Here is a 23,281-nt window from a genome sequence, read left to right as displayed (position 1 = left end):
TGGACCTGAGATGCCCTCCTGGCCTACTGTGTATTCAGCAGCCTCTCTCCTTCAAAGATGTTGGTCAGCAAGACTGCAGCCACCAAAGGACATCCTATGGGAAAGTGGAATCTGGAGGAAAATCTCAGTAGCAGAGTCTGAAAGCTGACCAGGGCTTTAGAATCTCCTGGAAACCATCTCTGCACATGTCTCTCTTTTAGGGGCTGCAGAAGACCAGTGAAGCGATAGATGACTCGCCCAAAGCTGCGCAGTTTCAGGCGATTCGATCACACAGCGAGGCTCCAAATGAGGCTCCACCAACTGGGTCTGCAACCAGAGAGACTAAGCTAGACTAGAAATGGATCTTCTAACACCTCGTCTTCAAACACAACCAGATCAGATGCTGGAGAGAGGTGGTCACCTTATCCATAAAGCCCTGGAGGAAGGATATTCCAAAACCTTCCTTGTTCTCCTTCAGAAAATTATATATCCTCTAAAGCTGTCCACCTGAGGCAAAGGGCTGACTCAGTGGAAAAGACCCTGATGCTGGGAAAGACTGAAGGCAAGAGAAGGGGACGACAGAGGATGAGATGGTTTGATGGCATCACCGACTCAATGGACATGAGTTTGAGTAAGCTCCGGGAGTTGGTGATGGACAGGGAGGCCTGGCGTGTTGCACTCCATGCAGTCACAAAGAGTCGGACATGACTGAGCAACTGAACTGAACTGAATAGAAAGCTGTCAAGGAGCATTTTTTAAAGCTAATCCACATGGCTCTTAACCAGGGCACTTATACCCCCCTGGGAACAACTGTAAGGAGGTATGTGCAGTTTTGCTTATCATAACGACTGGAGGGTTACCTGTAACTTGTTGGCAGAGAAGAGGGAAGCTCAACCTCCTGTAAGTCTAAGGACAGTCCCAAGCAGTGAAGAACTGTCCCTCCCCAAATGCCAAGAGCCCTCTCATTGAGAGCACAGCAATCCATCGTCTGCATTTGGCTCGGCTTGCTGAGCTCAGAGTAACAACAATGCTATGACACCGTCTTCTGGAAACCCTTCTCAGCACTAAGATGCTTATTGGGCCACTTCTCAGGATGTTCTCTGCCCACTCAATTTATTCCCAACACAGCACCTGTAAGGCTGGCAAGGGGAAAGGGCCAGTGTTTGCCAAAGATGTCAAGAGATGAATAACATCCAGGTAATGGTTTTCGTGGATTTGATCTCAATGAGCAACTGCCTTGATGTTCACTCGGAGCAGAGAATGCAGAGAAAGGGCACACCTGTGAGGCTGCCAGGGCAGAGGCAGTACTAAGTTGGGAATGCTTTGCTTTGCTTATTTTTATCTTGTTCTCTCCTTTAAGCACTAGTGACCCATCAACAACATTCTAGCCACTCACACCTGAAAGTCCCTCAGGGGGGGAAAAAAAAAATCTATAACTAAAAAGAACCAAGAACTGACAGAAGGCAAGGAAATAGGGAAACCTGGCCTTTGCACTACCAGATACAAAGCACTTTTTACACTTATTCACAACAACTCGAAAGTCACATCCAGGTTCTGCACACAAGGAGTAAGATTTCATGTACAGAAGACAGTATCATAAAATTCTGAAACATCATTTGGCGGTCTCATGAAGATAAAGTACACTGGGATCTCAGTCCCATCTAAGGAATTAACTAACCTACAGGAATGAAAGATCCAGAAAGAGGCTGATTAGATTAAGGCTCCAAAGTGAACTCATCATGGAATATTTAATTACTTGTGACATTCAAAACCAGACTGGTGACAGGGCACAAAGACCCAGGAGAGAAGTGTCCCTTGGACATTCACACCCGCCCAGGACAAGAAAACTGGCCCCACGTTAGGGGGTCATCAGACATGGGTGCTGCCTCTCAGCCCATGACAACCCAGGAAGCCAGGAGCACACCATCAGCTCAGGGTCCTTGCCTGGTCACCTTCAAGGCCCTGATGCTTGCCAATACCAGATCCTACCCACCCTAGAGTTTCAGATTCAACCAGCCCAGGGTGAGCCCCAAGCAGATGGTTTTAACGTGCAGCGGGGCTGCATGATTTCCAATGAAGGGGCTCAGAGAAGGCTCTTTGAAGGTGATGGTTTCCCAGCAGATGAGTGTGGGTAAAGGAACAGTGGGAAAAAATTATGGGGCAAAGATATGATTCTCTAAGACCTGAACCCATGCTGTATCCTAAGGAGTAAAGATAATACATACAAAAGTTAAGCTGGACCCAGGTTGTAGAAGGCTACAAGCAGCCAGTAAGAGCTACCCATGGGCCGTGGCTGATGGGCAGGCACAGGGTTCAGGCCACCAGCCATGGAAACCCACCTTTGCTCCTTCTGCAGGTAGCAGGCCTAGCACGGTCCTTATAAAGCAGGTTCTAGAGACTACCACTCCATGAATGGTAATGGACCCACCACCAATAGAAAGTGGTGGAGAAAACTAGCTGTTTTTATGGGGGTGGGTGGGGGGGCTGTCCAATAGTCAAATGATTTGGGAAAACCCTAGATTAAAACAACAACAACAACAACAACATGTGTCTTCCTTGAAGGACTTCTTGGTACTTTTGACACCCCAAAGGGCACTGGAAGATCCAAGAAGAGAATGAAGGATGAAGCGTTTCCCAAACGTGTGAACACATCCTTTCCTGGAGGCGCATCTCCAGGGACTCGTGTTCCCTAGGCCTAGAATGCCTGGACAACCGCCTCCTGAGAGGCCCCCAAAGGCTGCGTCTGACCACCCAGCAAGTTCGGACATACGTCCCTGATGCTTGCCAGTGGACAAGGTGAAGAAAAACAGGCAGCTCAGAAAACCAAGAGGAAGGAAGGGTTGGAGAAAACGTTCTTCTCTTACTGTTTTCTCAAAAAAAAAAAGAAAAGAAAAAACACATATTGCTGTTATTTCTTCAAAACCTGGTTATGCATAATGACTGCTCAGTGTGGAAAATTTAGACACTTTAAGAAATATGACATGAAAACCTTTAAAAGCAATAGCTCACCTGGTAATTATGGACTTCAGGATTTGTTTTAGAGCTAAAAAAAGAAAAAGAAAAATTGTAATAGGCTGTAAAGCAGATTCATTACTGATTTATTTAACAGCTATAAACTAATTTAGGATGCTGGCTACTCTGTTAGCAACTTTTACAAATCCTATTTCTTTTTGGTTACCAGCAGTTTAACTGAGTATATAATTGGGGAAACTAAACAGCAGCTCTCATTAGTCACTTAAAGCTCACAAATTTTAAAAAAGCTCACAAATAAAAATATCTAGGTAAGATTCCAGAATCCCACTTGTGATCTTATATTTTGGTGGTAAAAAAAGACGTCCTTTCACAGTTGGGCAAATCAAGTAACTTTAGCTCCCGTTTCAGGTTGCCCTGGCATTGCTGGGTGGCCCATGGTATCAGGCAGCTCCAGTGATGCCCAGGGCTTTCTCCAGTTGACAGTGGAGTCACAGGTCCCTTCTGAGCGTCCACCACCATGGGCCCCACTCCTCTCAACAAGGCAGCCATGACATGGCCACCACTCTGGAAGGTTCGTTCCATACAAGGTTCTGTCCTGGGAACGTCACATCTTGTCATTTAATCCACACAGCAAGGCTATGAGGTGCACACATGCTACCACCTCATTTTATAGATTAAGGAATGGTTGCCTAACAGAGGAGTTAAAGCACTTGCTGGCTAGTCCACGGCAGAGACATTTTTTGCATAATCTCTAGGCCTGTACCCTTTCTGCTAAGCCACCCTGGCTCTCTGAGAACCTGAGAAAAGCTTCCGGGTTCCTCATGCATGATCCTATGTTGACAGAATCTGAAGTCTAACCACTCTGGTCAGAAGTATGGACAGAGACAGCTGGTGCAAAACACAACGCTTGGCCAGAGAAACCACAAACCAACGCAAGCACAGCCATCGGGCTATGCTGCTAGGGTGGTGTGTTCAAAATCAAGGTTTCTCCAGCAATGAGAAGGAAACCCATGATGGTTATGAGTCTTGCTTGAGGTCCAAATAGTCCTGGGCTCCAGTTTTCAGAGGGGGCAGTGCACAGCGCCAGGCTCTGGGCCAGATTCACCCCCCGCTGCCCTTCCCCAGGAGAGCTAAGTGTCTGCAAGATGCCGTACTCCTGCCATTACCTCGGTCCTCAGAGCACAACTGTATCCCCTGCTCCCACAGCACTCCTCCCCACCCCAGGATCCCACAGGCTGTGAAGAGCAATTGAACAGCTGCGAACAGTGGTTATTAGCTCATTTGTTCCTAAAGGGTATATTTACTGGGGTTGGTTTTTTTCCCTTGGTGAAGTTGTTGTGTTTTTTTAGCTTGTTGTAGTTCCCGGTATATATAATCTCTACTAGATGCTATGAGGAAAATGTAATTTTATTAGGGAAAAACAAACAAAACAATCATTTCCTGAGCGAGCAAAGGAAAGAAATATAAGTCATAAGCCCCTGAGAATGAAAAGCAAGATGCACACTACCCACCACAGGGATCCTGGAAACACGGCAAGCTTGCGGGCCTAAAACTAACCCACGTGGGATCCCTGAGCTCTCCTCTTATTCTCGAGGTCCAAGCCTGGTGTGGAGCAGTTCAACAGGCCCCTCGGGGCCTTCGTGAGATGCTGGGAACTGAACCCAGACACAGGAGTCAGACACCTGATGCCCAGCCGAATGAACGGCACTGCAGGCAGCGTGTGCACTCAGAGATGCACAGCTTAGTTTTCCAGCTGTGTTAATACGAGGGCCAGCTACGTTCTCCAGAACCTTGGGGTCCCTGAGGTGTCTTGAGGCTGCCTGGGGGTGGGGTGGGGTGATGAGCAGCAGGTGTCAGCCCTGCCCTCGGGTCTCAGCTCAGCAGCATCCAGAATAACGCCAACTGGTCTGTTCTCTGTCCTGGAAAACCTTCCACGGTAGGTTTCCCCTAGGGGGCCAAAGCCAGAGGCTAAAAAAGTTAGAAAAATACTTGATCGAGCCCAACCTCTTTATTTTTAGATGAGAAAAAGGAATGCCCAGAGCTGGTTAGTGCACCACTGGGGCTGGGCAAGAGGCCTCCCAACGTCTCATCACCAGCCCGCTCCTCCACACGCTCCGCCAACTGTTCAGGGTGCACAGCGCCCCAGAGCTGTGCTGACCTCGAAGACCACCCTCTCCAGCAACCTGAGCTCTATGCCTGGGATGGCCAGACTACCTAAACAGGACCACCAGTGGCTGGAGCTTGGACCCAGGGGCTGAAACAATGTCTGGGTTCTCTAGCATAATAGCTGTCCACCAAGATCAAAACTCACATAAGAAAGCAATTGTTTCAGGGAGAGAAAGGTACATACCAGGTGGGACAGACTGGGGACCTAGATCCCCCTGGGAGCTTTAAAACCACAGATGCCGGGGTCCCCACCCCCAGAGACTGATTTGATTAGCCTGGGGTGCGGCCTGGCTGAGGCTGTCACAAGCTCAGCAGGTGATTTCAATGTACAGGAAAGATGTAGGCCACCTGTGTGTTGGGGACGGGGTGGCAAACCACGTCCCATGGGCCAAACCTGGCCCACCTACTTTTGTGAGTAAAATTTAATCAGAACACAGTCCCAGTCGTCCACTGACGTCCTGTCTGTGTTGCTTTCATGTTCTAAGGACAGAGCAGAGTGGTCCTGAGACAGACAGCAGAGCCCACAACATCTGAAATATTTACTACCTGGCACTTGACAGAAAAAGTTCGCTGATGCCTGTGCTAGAGTTTCAGTCTCATGACAAGTTCTCTTCCTGCAGGAATGTCGCTGGGTGTCTGATAAAGGTCTTCCACGTGGTCTGGTATAAAACCCACATGTCACTGAGGGAACCCAGCTTTTCTCCGGGAGCTTCAGCTTGTCCATAGCATGGCCCCTCTTTCCCACCACCGCCTGCAAGGCCGTTAGCACACCCTGTCCCACACATGCCGATCAGGTTCGTCACCACTGTTACAATACCCAGAGCACAAAGCCACTCAAGCAAAGCAGCTGTGCTTTCCAAAGTAACAAACTATCTTGGAACGTTCTATTGTGTACTTGTTGAAAGCCAGGTGGGCCATATAGCCTGGCAGCAGAAAAAGGGGGTAGGAGTGGGGACCATCAAGGGCCTCACTTCATGATTTAACTGTATTAAGGATAAACGTCACCACTGCAAATAAATACAATAATTCGACAGCAGAGCTGTCCCCAGACACTGAGGGCACTTACCAGAACTGAGCTGCTATCACTGGGTTACTTGCTTTAAAGGAAAAACAGAAAAATAAGACATTTTAGAGAGCTTGACCACTTTGGACCACTTTTTACCAAGGACTGGGGAAGAGACTTCCATGATCTCAGAGCAGTCCTGATCCAGGAGGCAGACTCTTCATCCTGGTTACTTCTCCTTTCTGGAGGAAACACAAATCACCTTCTTGCTGGGCCCCACCCTCTGATTCGCTCTGAAAATGATCACTGAGCCAATTCTCAGGACCAGGAGCCCTAGGACGCAGAGATGAGACAGTCCCTGCTCTCAAGGAGCTCATGGTCTTCATACAGATAGAGACTGCATCGGGAGATACTACAAACTGAAACACAAGCATGAGCCTGTGCAGGGGAGCTCAGGGCAGACGCCTCCAACCCAGTCCGGGTGTGAGTTGTAGAGGATCACGAACAGAGGCGGATTTTGTGTATCTAGACTCCATTTTGTTATGTGAAAACTGGAGCATGGAAGATCATTACATGTTTCCCAAAGAGGCCAGAACTCTGGCTGGAGAAAATGTCAGGAAAATAAAGGAGGAAAAGAGGTTGGAGACCAGGAAGGGAAGTGGAGGAGAAGCACAGAACCATGGAGTCAAGGCCCCTCCTGACCGCAGCAGCCACAGCCTTTGGGTCCGCACACCTCCAGGGGCTGGGGACTCACTCTCTAAAGAGGGAGCACTATCTCTGGCCGGCCACATCAGAAAGTTCTTCCTTATACCGGGATGTTTCTGGGCAACACTGAACCAGCTGGCTACAAGCACAGTGCTCGCCAGGGTGGTGAACACAGCTCTTAGGACAGAGCGTGCTCTCGTCTCTCTCCCCACCCCATCACCCGTCACTCCCAGTTCCTGCAATCAATCACCCTTCACGGATCTGCCCTACCCTCCCTGGACACACCCCTACCCTCTCAACCTCTGGCCTTTCTTGAAAAGTGAGGCCACATTCCCTGGGCTCTGGGCATTTTCTCCCTGAGAAGCAGCCAAGAATGACTTTAGAGAGTTTCTGGTCACCAAACTGCTGCACCGTTGGTTTACAAAGGAAGGAAACAGCGGGGAAAGCAAGGTTAAAGATTCTAGAATAGGAAAGCATAGGTGCCAGGTCCCACAAAGGCCCACTAAGTCCTGAGTTATACAAGAAAAATATATGGAATGGCCACTACACTGATATCCAAGCAGGGAACAAGGGAGGGAAAGGGAGAGTGCAAAGGTCCTGCTATAAAAGAACAAGCCTCTTAGTGCTAAACTCAACATCCTAAATGAAGGAGCAAGCAAGTATGGGCATGGGAGAACTAGGCTTTGGGACTGTAAACAATCCTGGACGGCTCATCTACTGACTGCACCTGTATTGGGTACTAGGGCCCATACACATGCGCGGCCACAGTAGTAAACGACAGGCCAAGCTCAGGGAAGGGAGGAATAGGGCCCACATCCCCGGGTCTGGCTAAATTCAAGGGCAGGGAATGTCTGGATTGACTGTGGGCCCTGAGTCCAGTATATCAGAGTTCTGGCTCTCCTCTTACAGAGTCAGAACTCTGGGTAGCACAAGTCTGATGTCCCCAGGTGAAATTGGAAGATGGAAGACAGGACTTCCCTGGTGGTCCAGCGGTTAAGAATCGGCCTGCCAATGCAGGGGACATGGGTTTGATCCCTGGTCTGGGAAGATTCCACGTGCTACAGTGCAACTAAGTCTATGTGCCACAACTATTGAAGCCCACATGTCCCAGAGCCCTGCTTCACAAGAGCAACGAGAAGCCCACCCACCACAACTACAGAGTAGCCCCCACTTGCAGTAACTAGAGGAAGTGCGGGCACAGCAATGAAGGCCCAGCACCGCCAAATATAAATAAGTAAAAAAAATTTAAACTGAAAGAAAACAACCATCAAAAAACCCAACAAAGGAAAAGATAAACTGGAATATGGAGGAGAGACAGGGACTGTTTTTCCCTCAGAAACACATCATCGTCTTCCACAGGCAAGAAACAAGTTTACCTATGACATCTCTGAGGTCCCAGGTCCCAAAGAAGCAAAGGCACAAGAAAGGAAATATGGAAAAGGGAAAGAAGGAGATGAACGCACCCAGTGGGAAAGACTAAAGACAGACGGATGGTGAGAGTAGCTTGATTCCCACCAAGAGAATCCCACTGAGGTTTTGTTGAAAGATTCACAGTGACAGAGAATAAACAGTTCCTCCAAAAACTGCTTCAACAAACTCCCTGAGGCTTAACCAACTAAACCACGACAAAAAATTCCAAAACAGAATGCAAAATCACACCACCTTTGAAGGTCGAATGTCTTCGGGATGGATAGCGTTTACTAGGCTTTCTCTCGAAGGTGCTGGTTCTTCGTAACCTGGCGCCGTGTGTCGCTTGATATTCCGTCCGCCCACTGGAAAGCAAACATTTCACAGCATGCTACCAAAATCAGAACGTCGGTACAGTATATGTATTTGGAAGTGAATTTTTATTTTCAAGAGCTCCAGTGTAAATTTCAACTTATCTCGAACTCGTTTGGTAAAGACACACACTAAATTCAGCTTTCTGTTTGGAAATAAAATCACCATTGCCAAATCCAGGCTGTATTCTCTTTCTTCCAAAGGACAAACCTACAATTTAGGGACCAGCCACTTGACCACACAAACCAAGGAGGTCCAAGTATCTGGAACGTTTGAGTAAGAGAACACCAAATCACAAAATAACCTCTCATAAAACATATCGGGTAGACGTTTAATTCTTTTAAAAGGCTGTTATCAATGACCACTTAAACTAAACCATGGCTTTCCTTGCTATGCCCAGGAGAACACTGCTGCTTTCAGCAAGGCTCTCAATCACCCTGATGCCCAGCTGCAGCTTCCAGGCGGCAATGCTGTCTTTGTCTGATCTATCACTGCTTCATTCCAGCCATCCGTGGTTTACAATTTATCACCTGGAAGGAGGCACTTGCCACCTGCTCTAACTGCCTCCCAGGGGCAACCTCATCTCCAAACTCCCTTCCATTTCATGCCTCTCTTTAAAGAGCACAAGGGAACCTGGGCTAGGCCAAGCCCCACAGGAGTGTCCTCCCAGGATAAAAGCCTGTCTAGGCAACTTCTATAGTCCCCTGCTCATTTCAGTAAGAGCAGACTTCAGAACACCACGCAATGTCTCTGCCAGGCTTTGCGGTCATGACATCTCCGACCCTCCAGAGGACCCATGATTTGAGTCTTTCTCAGAAAGGACTTGGCCCCCCTACTCCCCTCTGCAGCATTAAAAAATACATTCAAACAAAGTAATTCTTATACAAGTGCACAGCCATTTCTGTGCACAGCCAAAGAATCTGAAATGAACAAATCCTCTGGCATTTTAAATAGAGTTCAAGGACATGCCATGTGTGGGAAGAGGTTATGAAACCATGTGAAGTTTCAGATCTTGTAACAGCAATTCCCAGATCTGTAAACACACCTCAGAAATCAACCCTGGGAGTGTATTTAAAATGGACATTCTCAGGTTTTATTCATACAGACAGATGTGTGCAGCCACAGACTCTAATTATGAAAGTCTTAGCTGGGGTCCTAAATCCTCATTTTTAACACACACCCAGGGAGTCCTTGTGCACTTTAAGAGACATGGTCTTAGAATCATGAGTAAAAACATATCAGAATAAATTCTTTCTCCAGAGTCTTTTCAAATACTCCTGAGCCTGTCTGGGTCATTCACACACACACACACGGTGACATCCGCTCTTATTCCTAACTGTCACCAAATACCTTGATGTTAGCATGTGACAGGCCATAGAGCAGTGGTTAAAATATAAGACAAAGGACCCTGACTACCTGGGGTTGAGGCTCAGCGCTAGCACTGACGGACAGTGGCCCTGGGTGGACTATCTGCATCCCGGCACTAGTTCCCTTATTCACAAAGTGGGCATCATCTGAGGACCCATCTTATCAGGGCCACAGGGAGGATTCACCAGTTGGTACATGAAAAGCTCCAGTGCTGGGTGGTTGATAGAGCTTTCTGAAATGATGTTCGTGTTCTACCTACAAGGGCACCGCCCAGTGTGGCAGCCACCCGCTTTCATTTGCACCGGGCTCCTGAAGCCTGGTTAGCGACACTAAGGAACCACATTTTAAAATGTATTTAACATTAATTAATCTAAATAGCCACCTGTAGCTCATGCCTACTGTATTAGACAGCATGGTTCCAGCTGAATGTCGGTGGTTAAGCATTTTGTGACTATTAGTCTCATTTTATCAAGCAGGATAGGGAGGCTGAAAGAGCTCAGATGTCAAGAAAGAAGCTGGAGCGTGAGGTCCAATGCAAGTCCCCGAATGCACATCCACGACTCCTTTTCCCCAGAACATCCCCGCCGCCCTCCTTCAGGGCTCATGATTGAGCTGTAAAAAATGGCGCCTACCTGAACCGGAAGCGAGAGCCCAGCCGGATGAGGTCTGACCTGTTGGACTTGCTGTTTCCCGGCGTCCGCAACCGGAAGAAGGCGTGATGCTCCACGGCGCACTTCCATAGGTGCTTGCAGGTCCGCGCGCTGTCCAGGCGGAACACGAACGTGTGCTCCTGCTCGCGGCCCTTGGAGGGGAAGTGTGGGTTCTGGTTACGCGGGTGCTGGTAACACCGATGCAGGGTCACTCCCAGCGAAGAGGAGGGACGGGGCAAGGCTTACCTGGTCGTCATCTTCCACCACCACCAGCGTCAATTTGCTCTTTTTAAAATCCATTTTGGTAATTTTCGGCCTGGCCAGAGAGAAAGCATTTTAAAAGCACAGTCTGCAGGAGCAACCATCTACACATTACACAGCCCTTTCCTTTCTACCGGTTACGCTTTGATTTGCTTAAAAAATCATTCATTCAGGTAAGCGTGATTATTCAGAAGCGCCACTTCCATTGTCAGACACCCACACACGCAAGAGTCTGTGTGCTTTAAAAACGAATCTGGGTGTTGCCAGTATCCCTCGATCATCATCCCTCACATAGAATTCCACCACAAAAGAGGAAAAAGACATTTTTAATATAGGACAAAACTAAATTACCAAAAGAATAAGCCTATTTTGTTAGCTCCTTCAAAGATTAATATGCCTGTCGGGGTCAGTCCAAGAGAATATTCACAGCCATCTCTTCCCTACAAACAAACGAAGGCACAGTCGGTAGAAGGTTCTAACAGGTGGTCACAGAGCAGAATGCAAAACAGTTCTTCACCGCATTACTTTGTTTGCACATTGTTTACACATTTTTCCCATCACGGGGAACCCCAGTTACTTAAATGGCACAGTTCTTACCCTGACAACGTGCATGTCTACCCCATACATTTCCAGCCACTTCGCTTTATTCAGATAGGAGAGTTCCGCCTGGGCAGGGCTCTTTCCCCTTAGAGAAACCAACAAGACACGTGTGAACTGCCATGTGGACACCCACAGGAGTCTGCAGGGCAGGGCCACTCGAAGGGTGCTTGGGGCAATTAAAGGGACGAGGGATGCCATCTACATTAACATGACACAACCTCCAAGGACAGACTGCGAACAAAAAGAGGACAGAGCAGGGCTTACAATATGAACGCTTGAGGAAGCACTTTTGTGTGGGTGTAGATGCGTGCACGTGTGTGCAAAGGAGAAAGGCTGAGTATACAGAGCTGACTGCTCAGAGCATCCTCCTGCAGGGCAGAGAGTGGGGTGGGACATATGGGGAGTGGGGTATGGCAAGATTCCATATCCACATTTTTCTACGTTGCTTCAGTGGGATACAACACTGTGCTGATGTCACATGCCATTTTCAAGAGTCAGAATGGCTGTGGGACACCGTGAGACCATGGTAAGTTTCTGAGCCTAGGAGTGACTCGGCACAGGCAGTGTTTGGGGAAGATGGGCGGGCAGTAGGAGAGGCAGCAGGCCTGTTCTCCAGGCATAAAAGTGCCAGGCTAGGGTGACTGAGGGGGAAAAGGGGACAAAGCAAAGGGTAAATGACAGGGCTGGATTTAGCTATGGTGACCACGTGTCCTGAATGTAACTCTGTACAACACATGGTCTATGAGTGTCCCCGTAAGGGACCACAGGACACATTTCTGTAGGATTTGGCCTACAGAAGTTCAGGCCATGCGCACAGCCCCTGATATGCAGATGGGCTGGATCCAGGCAGCACCCCACTGGCTTGTTCAGGAGGCTGGGATAGTGACCCTGGTTATTCAATGAGCAAATCAGGACCAGGCCCTCCATTTCTGAGAGGACCCAGAATGTGGTTTGGTTTTTACTGTACAGCTCTGGAAAGAGAGACGTCCTGTGAGCCTTTGGAAAATCAGGGCTGAAGCACAGGAGAGAAAGCACTGAAGAGCTGGAGCTGTTTCAGTCATCAGCAGAGCCGCTCCACCAGTAGATAAAGAGTCTGACCAACGTTTGTTAGTCACTCAGTCGTGTCTGACTCTTTGTGACCCCATGGACTGTAGCCCGCCAGGTTCAGGCTCCTCTGTCCAGTGGGATTCTTCAGGCAAGAATACTGGAGTAGGTTGCCATTCCCTTCTCCAGGGGATCGTCCCGAACCAGGGATTGAACCTGGCTCTCCTACATTGCAGGCAGATTCTTTACTGTCTGAGCTATCAGGGAAGCCCTCTGACCAAATGCATACACGTGACCAAATGCATACATTGGAATGCTGGATGGTAGCATCAAGGTACCTGCATTCTTTCCATCTCTGGAAGATATCAAATTCCATCGCTTCTGTCTGATTTGGAATGAACCGAAACTCAGACACAAGCTCTGGTGTGTGTTCTGGAAGCTCGCACTCCCCAAGCTCAGCTGTAGGTTTCATAAAAGGGAGAAAACACGAGACAGTGAATGCTTCTGGTTATTGCAGCAGCAAGTCCAAAGGCGCTCTGCCCGACTGTAAACAGCACAGGTACCCCCTCAGGTATAACTAAGGCCCTCCTTTCAGGAGGACTTAACTCCCACTCGGTCCCCACAGATACATTCAGAATCCCTTCCAATCACTCCATTGCGCTCCCCACTGGGCCATACACCATGATCTCGATTATGACTGTTTCTCTCCCGACTACTTCTCCTGCCCAGGGAGGCCCTGATTACATTACCCCCACCAAACTGTAGTGCCTAAATTTGCAATAAAAGGCAACTTCAGGGAATGGGGACCTGCCCAGGAACATCCATGTAACAAGGCTCTCGTTAAGGGTGGGTCTGAGCAGCACACAAGAGTCTACAGTACTGGAGAGGACCAAGCAAGAATTCAGTACAGGCAGAAGCGGGTGTTGGGGTAGGGGGACTATCAGGAGGGAGAGGGAAGGCGTGAGGAGGGAGGGAAGAGGGGGTGAGAGGGCTGCAGGAGCAACTGCGGCAACTCAGGCAGAAGCTGGGAAGGAGGCGGCTGTGCAGAAAGGAGCAACAGCCACGTGGGCGATCCCAAGCAAAAAGCCCAAAGCCGCCCCCACAGAATGCAGGGCCGGAGGACACAGGAGGCCCATGCCTCCTCGACCTGAATGAGAAAATCTCTCTCCACTCCCCCAACTCTCGCAGGACAGGAGGCAGAGCCCAGGGGGAAAAGGAATGCCCCAGAGGCCCCTCTGCTCCTTTTCTGCGATTGCCTCTAGTACCTGGCTAATACAAAGTGTGGTCCGCAGGCCAGCAGTGTGGCCATCACCTGGGAGCTTGCTCGCCATGCAGAATCTCAGGCCCCACTTGAGACCTGCAGGAGCAAACCCACCTTCCACCAGACGCCCAGGAGGGTGGGGCACACGTTACTTGGAAAAACATGGATCTACAACAGGGGTTTTCTAACAAATATGCGTCAGAATTGCCTGGAGGACTTGTTAAAACACACATGGCTGGCCCCCACGCCTAGAGGTTCTAAATCCATACGTCTGGAATAAGGCCTGAAAACCTGCATTTCTCTTTTTAAATTTATTTATTTTTAACTGGAGGATAATTGCTTTATAATGTTATGTTGTAAACATTACAATTCATGTATTATAAACATGAATCAGCCATAGGTATACATATGTCCCCTCCTTCTTGAACCTCCCTCCCACCTCCCACCCCGAAAACCTGCATTTCTAACAAGCTCCCAGGTGATACTGATGGAGCTGATGCAGTATGTTCCCGGGGAACATACTTTGAGAACCACTGCTTAACACAGAATCCCACCAACAAGCCACCACATGACCAAACACCCCGAATTGACAGCAACCTTTAATGTACCTGGCAGCACTTTCCACTGGCTTCTGAGCCCCAATCCCAGTGCCCCCTTTCAGAAGAGAGACTCCTGTGGGCTTGCAGAAGAGGATGGAATGTCTCTGTCCACCCAGAGGAAGCAGTGATACCAAACTGGGAGGGCTGGTGTGAGGACCGCATGAGACAGCCTCTGACACTGGGCGGGGAACTCGGGGCTGTCTCCTCGCCTGACCACAGCCCCTCAAATATGCAGATCTCAGCTGGAAGGCAGCCCTAAGACCACCAGGGGTCTGGATCAGGGTATGCGGCTGCTGGGGACTCTGGGCACAGCCACAAGTGATGGTTCTGCTCTAGACACATTTGCCCAGAAAAGGGGAGGGCTGGGCTTCCAAGGCTGGGGGCTGCAACCGACCTCTGACCTAGATGTTACCCTGAAGCTGCGGACCCAGCAAGGTCAGAAGGGCCATCTGGAAAGACGTCTCCTTGATGTGAGCCACCCTGCAGCATGGGCCAAAGTGAGCCATGCGTTTACTGGTGTATCTGCACCAGACTTGATTAACTGTGCCTCTGACATCATCAAGCATAGGAGGGAGAAGCCAATGACAAGGTTCCCACGAGACTAGGTGAGGGGGCTAGTGTCCCCCCTTACTATCAGGGGGACTAAAGCAGGCTTGAGGGACACCCATCCTGAGGAAGCATGCTGCCTGCCTTCCAAGAACCTGCCAGCAAGAGCATACTTTGCTTAGCCATGGTGGGGGATGGTGGGTGTGGAAGAAACAGCTCAGAGGCAGGAGGGCTTGACTGCCACTTGACCGGTGTGACCTGGGTAAAGTCCCTTAACTGCCTGGGTCTCTAATGCCTTATCCACAGACCTGAAACTTACAAAGCAGGGACACACCACAAATGACTATGTTTTCCCTCCTCCCTTTTCTTTGTACCTGAATTAATTTTCAAATCAACCGTAAAATTCGTTCTCAAAAGAGCAGAGCCTCCAAGCAGGGCCACTGAATCACAACAATGGAGGCACTGATTCAAGGACAACTGCGGCAAGACACGTGTTCATGGCTCTAGCATGAGAGGAAACACCTTTCCTCTCAGTTTCAAATGCACAGAGGCTCTCGAGAAATTTCACAGTCCTTGGGGAGCTCTTCAAGTTCATTCTGTACTTACTGATCACCTACAATAAGCCAAGTCCCCATTCAAGAATAAGCACTAAAGGTGACTACAGAACTGAACTATCAGGGAGTGGGAGTAATCTGGTCATTAAAAACCATCTTTACGAGTATAAACATGATGAAATATATGTACTAAAATTACCAAGTAGAAAACCATACAAAAAAATTTGTATACGACTCTGACCAGAACTACATTTTCAAAACACATAAAAACTCTGCTTGTCTGTGAGTAGGATGGTGGGTTCCTTCCTTCCTTCTACTCGTCTGTTGTCCTGATAGTCTATAATAAGCCTCTACTGATTTTATAATTTGAAAAGACTTAGATTAAGTTTTAAAACTTGGTAAATACAAAAGTCGGAAGCCAAATCTTATTATGGTGTTCAAAAAGAATTAGTAATTATGAATGAATACATCATCATTCATTATCCCATAGCAGCCAGAGAGCATACTGGTGAAGAGTCCACAACATATGTCTATCTGATGTGCTAACCAAATTCCCTGTGTGCAGCTACACATTAGTATCCTCTTAATTAGTGCTGGAGACTTTAGTGAGTGTTTCTCGTGCATCTTAAACTAAAATCCACCAATGCATCATACGGATGGAATGGTCAACACTGAAAGTCAGGCAGGCAGCCCTCTTACCCACCAATTCCCACATGCTGATGGCTCCCCTGTCAGCGCTTCCAGCCTGACCTCTCTCGTGGAGACTGATCTGCACTGACTCAAGAAGCTACCAGAGGCCCCACTGGTACCTCTGAGCCAAGAGACTGCACAGATGTCCCGCCATGGAGCCCAACTCTTAGTCTAGCCATTCACTGTTAGCATCATCCATTCTCAGCAAAAGCCTAGCAGTCACTTCTGACTCCTCTTTCAACACTGAAGCCTAATGACTGGGTCCTTCTCCTTATATTATTGATGTGGTTTGGGTGGGGGGGGGGGCGCGTGTGTTTAACCCCCAGCCTCTGTCAGTTTGATTTTATTACAGCTACATCTCACTACACCCCCAGCCCCAGTCTTGGTCTTGTTCCTGTCCCTTCTCCCCATCATAACCACTGTGGCCTTTCTAAAACACACATCTGATGGGGCCTGCCTCCTTCTTCAAAGGCGCCACTGCTGACAGCATGAAGCTGATGTGCTTTAACTGGGGTCAAAGTCATCCACTTCTCTAGATTTCTGAGCTTGGCCCTCTGTGTACCTCTCTGTGCCTAGGTTCCTCTGTTCATCTCCATCTACCCTTCCTCCCATGGGCCTGCCACTTCCGAGCCTCCTGCAGGTCTCTCTTGCCGAAGGCACCACACTCTGCTGTATATGTGCACACGAGTATATGATCCTGCCTTGTGGTCCTCAGAGGACTGGAAGCTACTTGGGGATGGAGACTGTATCATGTTCCTTTATATATCCAAAGCAGAGCCCTGTGCCTGCTACATAGTAGACCCTCATTTGCTGAAAGGAGAAGCAATACCTTTAAAATGCTAATTACCACTAAGGAGTAATGTACCTTGTAGGCAGAGAGCGGCTAATTCCACAGCTGTTTCATATGGGCATTTCAATCTTGAAAAAACAAAAGAAAAAAATTAATTCTAAATATGAACTTTAATATTCATAACTAGACAAAATGTCACTAAAACCATTTTTCAGTAGGTAGTGATATTTAGATAATGATTTGTGTTCTCTGTGGTTTCTATTTCTGCTGTCTACATTAAAAAATGCAAACAACCTGACTTACTCTCCCTGTTTCCCAAAGTCAGTTCTCCTCGTATGTTAAATTAACCCCGTCAAGGTTTAGTTTCAACTCTAAGCATAATGGGCAATTTTCCTGAATCTGGCAAGAATGGGGAAGTTTGGAAAAGAGAATGAAAAGCCCTGCCCTTTGCTTTACTAGTTTTAAACTTATTTTATCTTGATTTGACACATGCATCTTTTCAAGTTGCCTTAAGTCTTTCTTGAGACAAGGTCCTAGTGTTAGAAATAAACAGACAGACACTATATCTAAGATGGTCAGGACAGCCAGATACCCCCAAGCAATCAAATAACTGAGACACTGCCACAGAGCTGTATTACTACAAATCCAGTGATCCCATTCATACTTAATACACAAATTTTTTTAGAAAAATAATAACGACATACATTGGTATAGCACTTCATAGTTTTCAAAGCCTTTTCACATACGTGTGTTATCCCGTTTGGTCAATGCATCAAGTGTGTCAGCCCCTACTATGCGTGTGGCCAGCGCTCCCCACCCTTCAGCTCAGAGATGAAGAGCTGAGTGTTCAAGTGTCCTGCCCACCACCGGCCAGCTGGCAAATTCAGTGCTGGGGCCAGAACACCAGTCTACTGTGAATAGAGTAATGTCAGGCTGAGGCACATGTCAACTGCAAAGTGCTGTACAAATCCAAGATGTAGCCATTAATATTTTTCCAGACTAAAGACAATCACCAGGTAAGAGGCTTTTAATATGGGAGCACAGTATGGTGAGAGAGAAATATACACACACACTTTGATACATACACAGTCAAAGATCTGTTTCACACCGCCAAGGCAAATGTATACACTGTACAATCTACATGTTCTAGAGTGTACATTCCACTAGGATTCTTGTAGCACATATTCTACAGAGAATTTGCAGATTCAGAAATCACATTTTAAATCTCCTTCAGGTCATATTCAAAATCAAAATGTATTCTTGTCACGAGCAGGTATTGCTTTTTAGATTCAGTGGGTCTTAGTTTTTCATGTAGCAAAAAACAGTCAATATGTCTGGTGAAAAATGACACAGCTATAAAAGTTGTGACTGCTGAAATCGCATATCCTTAAAATACATACACTGCCTGTAAAATCAGTCACTTCAGTGCCAATGCTCGTCGTGCTCAACATTGTATAGCCAGAGGCCTAGGACTTAAAAACCATTTTTAAGAGAGGAAAAGGAAATGAGATGAGACATCTAAACCTCTTTCTAGTAGAATCAGAACGTAACCTCTTTACATAAATGCAGATGGTGATGAGCGAGACTTTCAGATGATCCAAATACTTGTAAGTGTATACATACTAATAAAGTATCTTGCTTGCAAATACAACAAAAGCCGTTATGAATGGAGCAATGATGTGACCGGGGAGAGAATGACTCCCAAATACACATCACTGAAGATATCAAATGCTCTTGGAAATGCTTCAAGCCATATAAAGTAAAAAAGTAAAGTGAAATCGCTCAGTCATATCCGACTCTCGGCGACCCCATGGACTGTAGCCTACCAGGCTCTGAGGAGCCTCTCAGTCCATGGAATTTTCCAGGCAAGAGTACTGGAATGGGTTGCCATTTCCTTCTCCAGGGGATCTTCACAACCCAGGGACTAAACCCAGGTCTCCCACACTGCAGGCAGATGCTTTACCGTCTGAGCCACCAGGGAAGCCTGGTGTTATCAAGCCATATAGGAGCTATTTAACATAAGATGTTGATGATAGTGATACAAGAATTAGACTCACTTCACAACGCCTGGTGTACTTTTTTTGAATGTTGAAAAAGGAACAAAGGTAAAGAGTTATTAAAAAAAAAACACACATACAGTGAATTATTTAGAAAATACACTATGATCTATCTTGAGTTAATGGTTAGGAAAAAAACATACTTACTTTCCTGAAAGAATGTCATGCCTGAGTTGTAAAACAAACAGGTACCTGATAAACATATACAAAAGTCAACAAAGGGTCACTGTTCCCCAGCCACTTCCAATCCCCAGCTTCCCATCACTGCTCCCACCCCCACGCAGTCCAGAAGTCTGCATTGTAACAAGGGAGTCCAGGTCAGATGAGAACCCGGGTGGAAGCATCTCCTCCTGTCCCAGGAAGGCATTCCAGAACCTAGCTAGGAAGGTGAATGCATGTAGGAAATTTGCAAGATACTCGGAGGATGGAACATGGAAAGCTGCATGGTCCAATGACGCCTCCTCAATGCCCGTGGGCCTCCAGGAGACAGACAGACAGACACACACACACGCAGAGCTCACACAATCCAACAGGTAGGGTGGAACCACTGCATCTGACCCTCAGCTAACCCTGCCAGCAGATTTCAGGAAGGATGCAGCTGATTGTATCAAAGAGTTTGCAGCTGACTGCAGTGAGCGACTGCTGGAGGCTTTTTTTCTGCTGAGCTTAACCGCAGACTCTGTCTTCAAAAAACACACGTGTGCACACACACAGACAGATACACACACACACAGGAAACAGAAATCCTGGAACTGGTCATGGAAAATGGGGAGGAAGGCAGCAAATAACACCAGAGGAGTTCACTGAAATAAGAGATTAAGTAAGCGTCCTTTTTTACCAGGAGGATGTGGGCATCAGAACCACTTACAGTGCTTTGTAAAAACCAAAGCTGCCCACGCTCCGCTCCACACCTACAGAATGAGAATCTTACACGCAAGAGTGGTCCCCAGGAATGTGATTTGTTCAAAAGCGTCTTGGGTGTTTCTAATTCACAACCCCTGGTTAAGAATCACTGGCTTTGATGACAGCTAGAAGCAGCACACTTCATAAAGGACTCTGAAGAGGAGCCCTAGGATAATGTAATTTGTTTGAACTTTGAACACAATGAATACAGTCACTGTCTGTGGGATGGATATAGGATAATGTGGGTGACCCAGACATGTGGGTGGTGGTGAAGGTTCTAGTACATTCCAGAATGTTACTACTTCTGACAGGCACTCAACTACCATTAAACTGAGTACCCATATTAAGGAAGAAACAGTGCTGATGTGGCCAGAACTTCCAATTCCTATAGGAAATCTTAACTACAGAAGCCCATAGGCCCCTCCCATGGCAGGACATGGTGATAAAGTCAGTCATTAAAGTGCTACTTAGGTGGTCACCTCCAAGCCAGGGGCCAGAGCCATGGGCCGCCCATCACCACTGCTGTGCCTCACAGACAACGACAAGGGGAGTCTGGGGAATCAAAGGCAGCAGGGGACTGAGTCGAGAGTCTTACCGACAGCATGGTGGCTGAAGGGAAAGTCCACACACAAAATGTGTTTTAAGTCTCTTTTGCTTCAGCACTATCTCTGAAGTCTCAGAGGCAGACATAGGCAGGTATACCAAGGAAGAAATTCAATGGGGTGGAAAGTCACCATGAAGGCGTGCCAACAAATCTGATACTACAACAATCGAGGGAATATTTGGCAGCGCCCCTTAAAGAAATAAAATGGCAGTTTTGGATGCTGAAATGCTCTTCTAACATCTGCCTTCCCTTTTGGTATCTGAGATAAAAAAATCCAGTGCCAGAGGCCAACTAGCCAATTTACTCAAGGTCCATCAAGACAGAAATGAGACGAGAAGATACACTTCTAAATTCTGATTTACTAAGAAAAGGTTCAATCAGGCAGTTTTCAACAGAATACAGAGATAAGCACAGGCAAAGTGTTCATAACTTTTTCTCAGAACAGAAAGACAGCAGATGGAAGAGGCGGCAAGCCCACAGTCTAGAAGACCTGCTGATTATAACTAAGGCAAGTGCTATGGGGCGTGAGTGGTGGAAGGACCTTGCTTCGCATCTTGTCCTACCTTGTAAACTCTTCACGAAGGTTGTTCGGTTCTGAAGAATAATATTTAACTCGAAAGTGCAAAGCATAAGCAGGTCCAACTAAGCATTTGGAGATGGAAGGTTGAAGATGTTTTTCCCCAAGGTTTGAAGGTCACAGAATGGACAAAAGGAAAAACACATTAAATCTATTAACATATCCACCACACCACTGGAAAGTAACAACAGAACATACAAAGCAATCCCTGTTTGGAAAACTAAAATGGACTTTGGTGTTGACAAAAACAGTGTAGTTAGTAATCTCATTCTGGAAGAAAATCCTACTCATGGTAGATAACTTACTGAGAGCTAACATTTTACTTTCACCCCTGACTGCCAAGATACCCCAGTGACACTAACTTTTAACAAAATACTAAGTGGGCTATAGGAAAGTGACACATAAGCAGCCAAGTGTTCTGTAATCTAAAAATAACTACAGTAAAAATACTTTAAAAGTATTAAATTTTTTTAAAAATTACTCATACATAAACCACATTGAAGAAATGTGGTTACCACAACATAACATCAGAGAGCAGGACCAGATTGTCAAAGATCCCGCCAGCTCTCCCATTCTTTGAATCTACTTCATAACCCACAAGAAAATGAATGTCACAGTTATAAAGTCATGTTTCTGAACATCCTATTTTTCAGTCCTCATTGGGGGAAGTGTCTAATTTCAAAAGAGGGCATCGTGTGTTTTTTTAACATCTACTAAAAACTCCCATTCAAATTTCAGACTCTTAACATTTAGCCAGTCTTAGGAAATTAAAACATCCTTAGAACTGAATCCATTTGAAAATGCTCCCAAGTTCTAATGAAAATGTAATACTTCAAAACATTGGCAAAGGAGTTCACTCTCTGAAAAAGCAGTAAGGTAGTAGACTGAATCTTGCTTACTTACTTTTCATCTGCTTTTTTATAGGTTTGGAATGATCCAGCCAGTGCTAAAAGAAAGAAAGAAAAAATTTGTTTTAGGAACAGTTTCATCAATAAGATTTCATAGTTCCCTGGGGTTACCCTCCCCTATAAATCTTAGTAACTAAAATCAGGGCTGGGCCTCCCTTGTAGCTCAGCTGGTAGAGAATCCGCCTGCAATGGGGGAGACCTGGGTTTGATCCCTGGGTTGGGAAGATCCCCTGGAGAAGGGAAAGGTTACCCACTCCAGTAATCGGGCCTGGAGAATTCCATGGACAACACAGTTCCATGGAGTTGCAAAGACTCAGACACGACTGAGCGACTTTCACTCACAAAACCAGGGATTGGACCAGATTATGAGCTCTTAAGCTAGTTATCTGCATCCTGCTTGGTATAGTATAAAAATATCTGTGCTTCATGAAAAGATGTCAACATCATTAATTATTAGAAAAATGCTAATCAAAACTACAATGAGGTATTACCTCACACGGGTCAGAATGGCCATCATCAAAAAGTCTACAAATAAGAAGTGGTGGAGAGAATGTGGGAAAAGGGAACCCTCTTACACTGTTGCTAGGAATGCCAACTGGAGCAGGCACTATGGAGAACAGTGTGGAGGTTTCTTCAAAAGCTAAAAATAGAACTACCATTTGATCCAGCAATTCTACTCTTGGATGAACATCCAAAAACCCAAAAACACACATTCAAAAAGATACATGCACCCCAGTGTTCACAGACAACCCAAGTGCCTATCAATAGATGACTGGTTTAAGGTGTGACGTATATACACAATAGACTATTACTCAGTCATAAAAAAGAATGAAATATTGCCATTTGCAGCAACATGGATGGACCTAGAGATGATCATAACAAGTCAGAGAAAAGACAAATATCATATGCTATCACTCACATGTGACATCTAAAAAATGACAAATGAATCTATATATAAAATAATGGAAACAGACTCACCAAAAAAAGGAAAAAAAAAAAAAACAACTTATGGTTACCAAAAGGGAAAGGGGAGAGGGATAAATTAGGAGTTTGGGATTAAACTACAGATACAAACTACTACACATAAACCAGATAAGCAACAAAGATTTACTGTTTAGCACAGGGAAATATATTCAATATCTCATAACAACCTATAATGGAAAACAACCTGATGAAAATTTATATATAACTGAGTCACTTTGCTGTACACATGAAACGAACACAATATTATAAATTAACTATTCAGTTCAGTTGCTCAGTTGTG

General features: G+C 46.5%; 1 protein-coding gene across 23 annotated transcripts in view; it reads right to left on the bottom strand.

The window, feature by feature from the left end:
- The window catches only part of EPB41L4B (erythrocyte membrane protein band 4.1 like 4B), a 143,685-nt gene that overhangs the window by 70,746 nt on the left and 49,658 nt on the right, over positions 1–23,281 (bottom strand). For all 23 annotated transcript variants that reach the window (XM_042242908.2, XM_042242911.2, XM_042242912.2 and 20 more), the window contains 12 exons: positions 22,013–22,055; positions 21,096–21,174; positions 19,173–19,217; positions 17,044–17,096; positions 12,867–12,987; positions 11,482–11,569; positions 11,236–11,324; positions 10,870–10,939; positions 10,606–10,775; positions 8,489–8,598; positions 6,185–6,215; positions 2,989–3,022 (listed from right to left, as the gene is read on the bottom strand). In XM_042242908.2, coding sequence (XP_042098842.1) covers positions 2,989–3,022; positions 6,185–6,215; positions 8,489–8,598; positions 10,606–10,775; positions 10,870–10,939; positions 11,236–11,324; positions 11,482–11,569; positions 12,867–12,987; positions 17,044–17,096; positions 19,173–19,217; positions 21,096–21,174; positions 22,013–22,055 — 933 coding nt within the window. The remainder of the gene's footprint in view (positions 1–2,988; positions 3,023–6,184; positions 6,216–8,488; positions 8,599–10,605; positions 10,776–10,869; positions 10,940–11,235; positions 11,325–11,481; positions 11,570–12,866; positions 12,988–17,043; positions 17,097–19,172; positions 19,218–21,095; positions 21,175–22,012; positions 22,056–23,281) is intronic.

The sequence above is a fragment of the Ovis aries genome, chromosome 2 (assembly GCF_016772045.2).
Source record: "Ovis aries strain OAR_USU_Benz2616 breed Rambouillet chromosome 2, ARS-UI_Ramb_v3.0, whole genome shotgun sequence".
Taxonomy (NCBI): Eukaryota; Metazoa; Chordata; class Mammalia; order Artiodactyla; family Bovidae; genus Ovis; species Ovis aries.
Note: the sequence above shows the minus strand (reverse complement) of the source record. Positions and strands in the feature narration are given on the sequence as shown.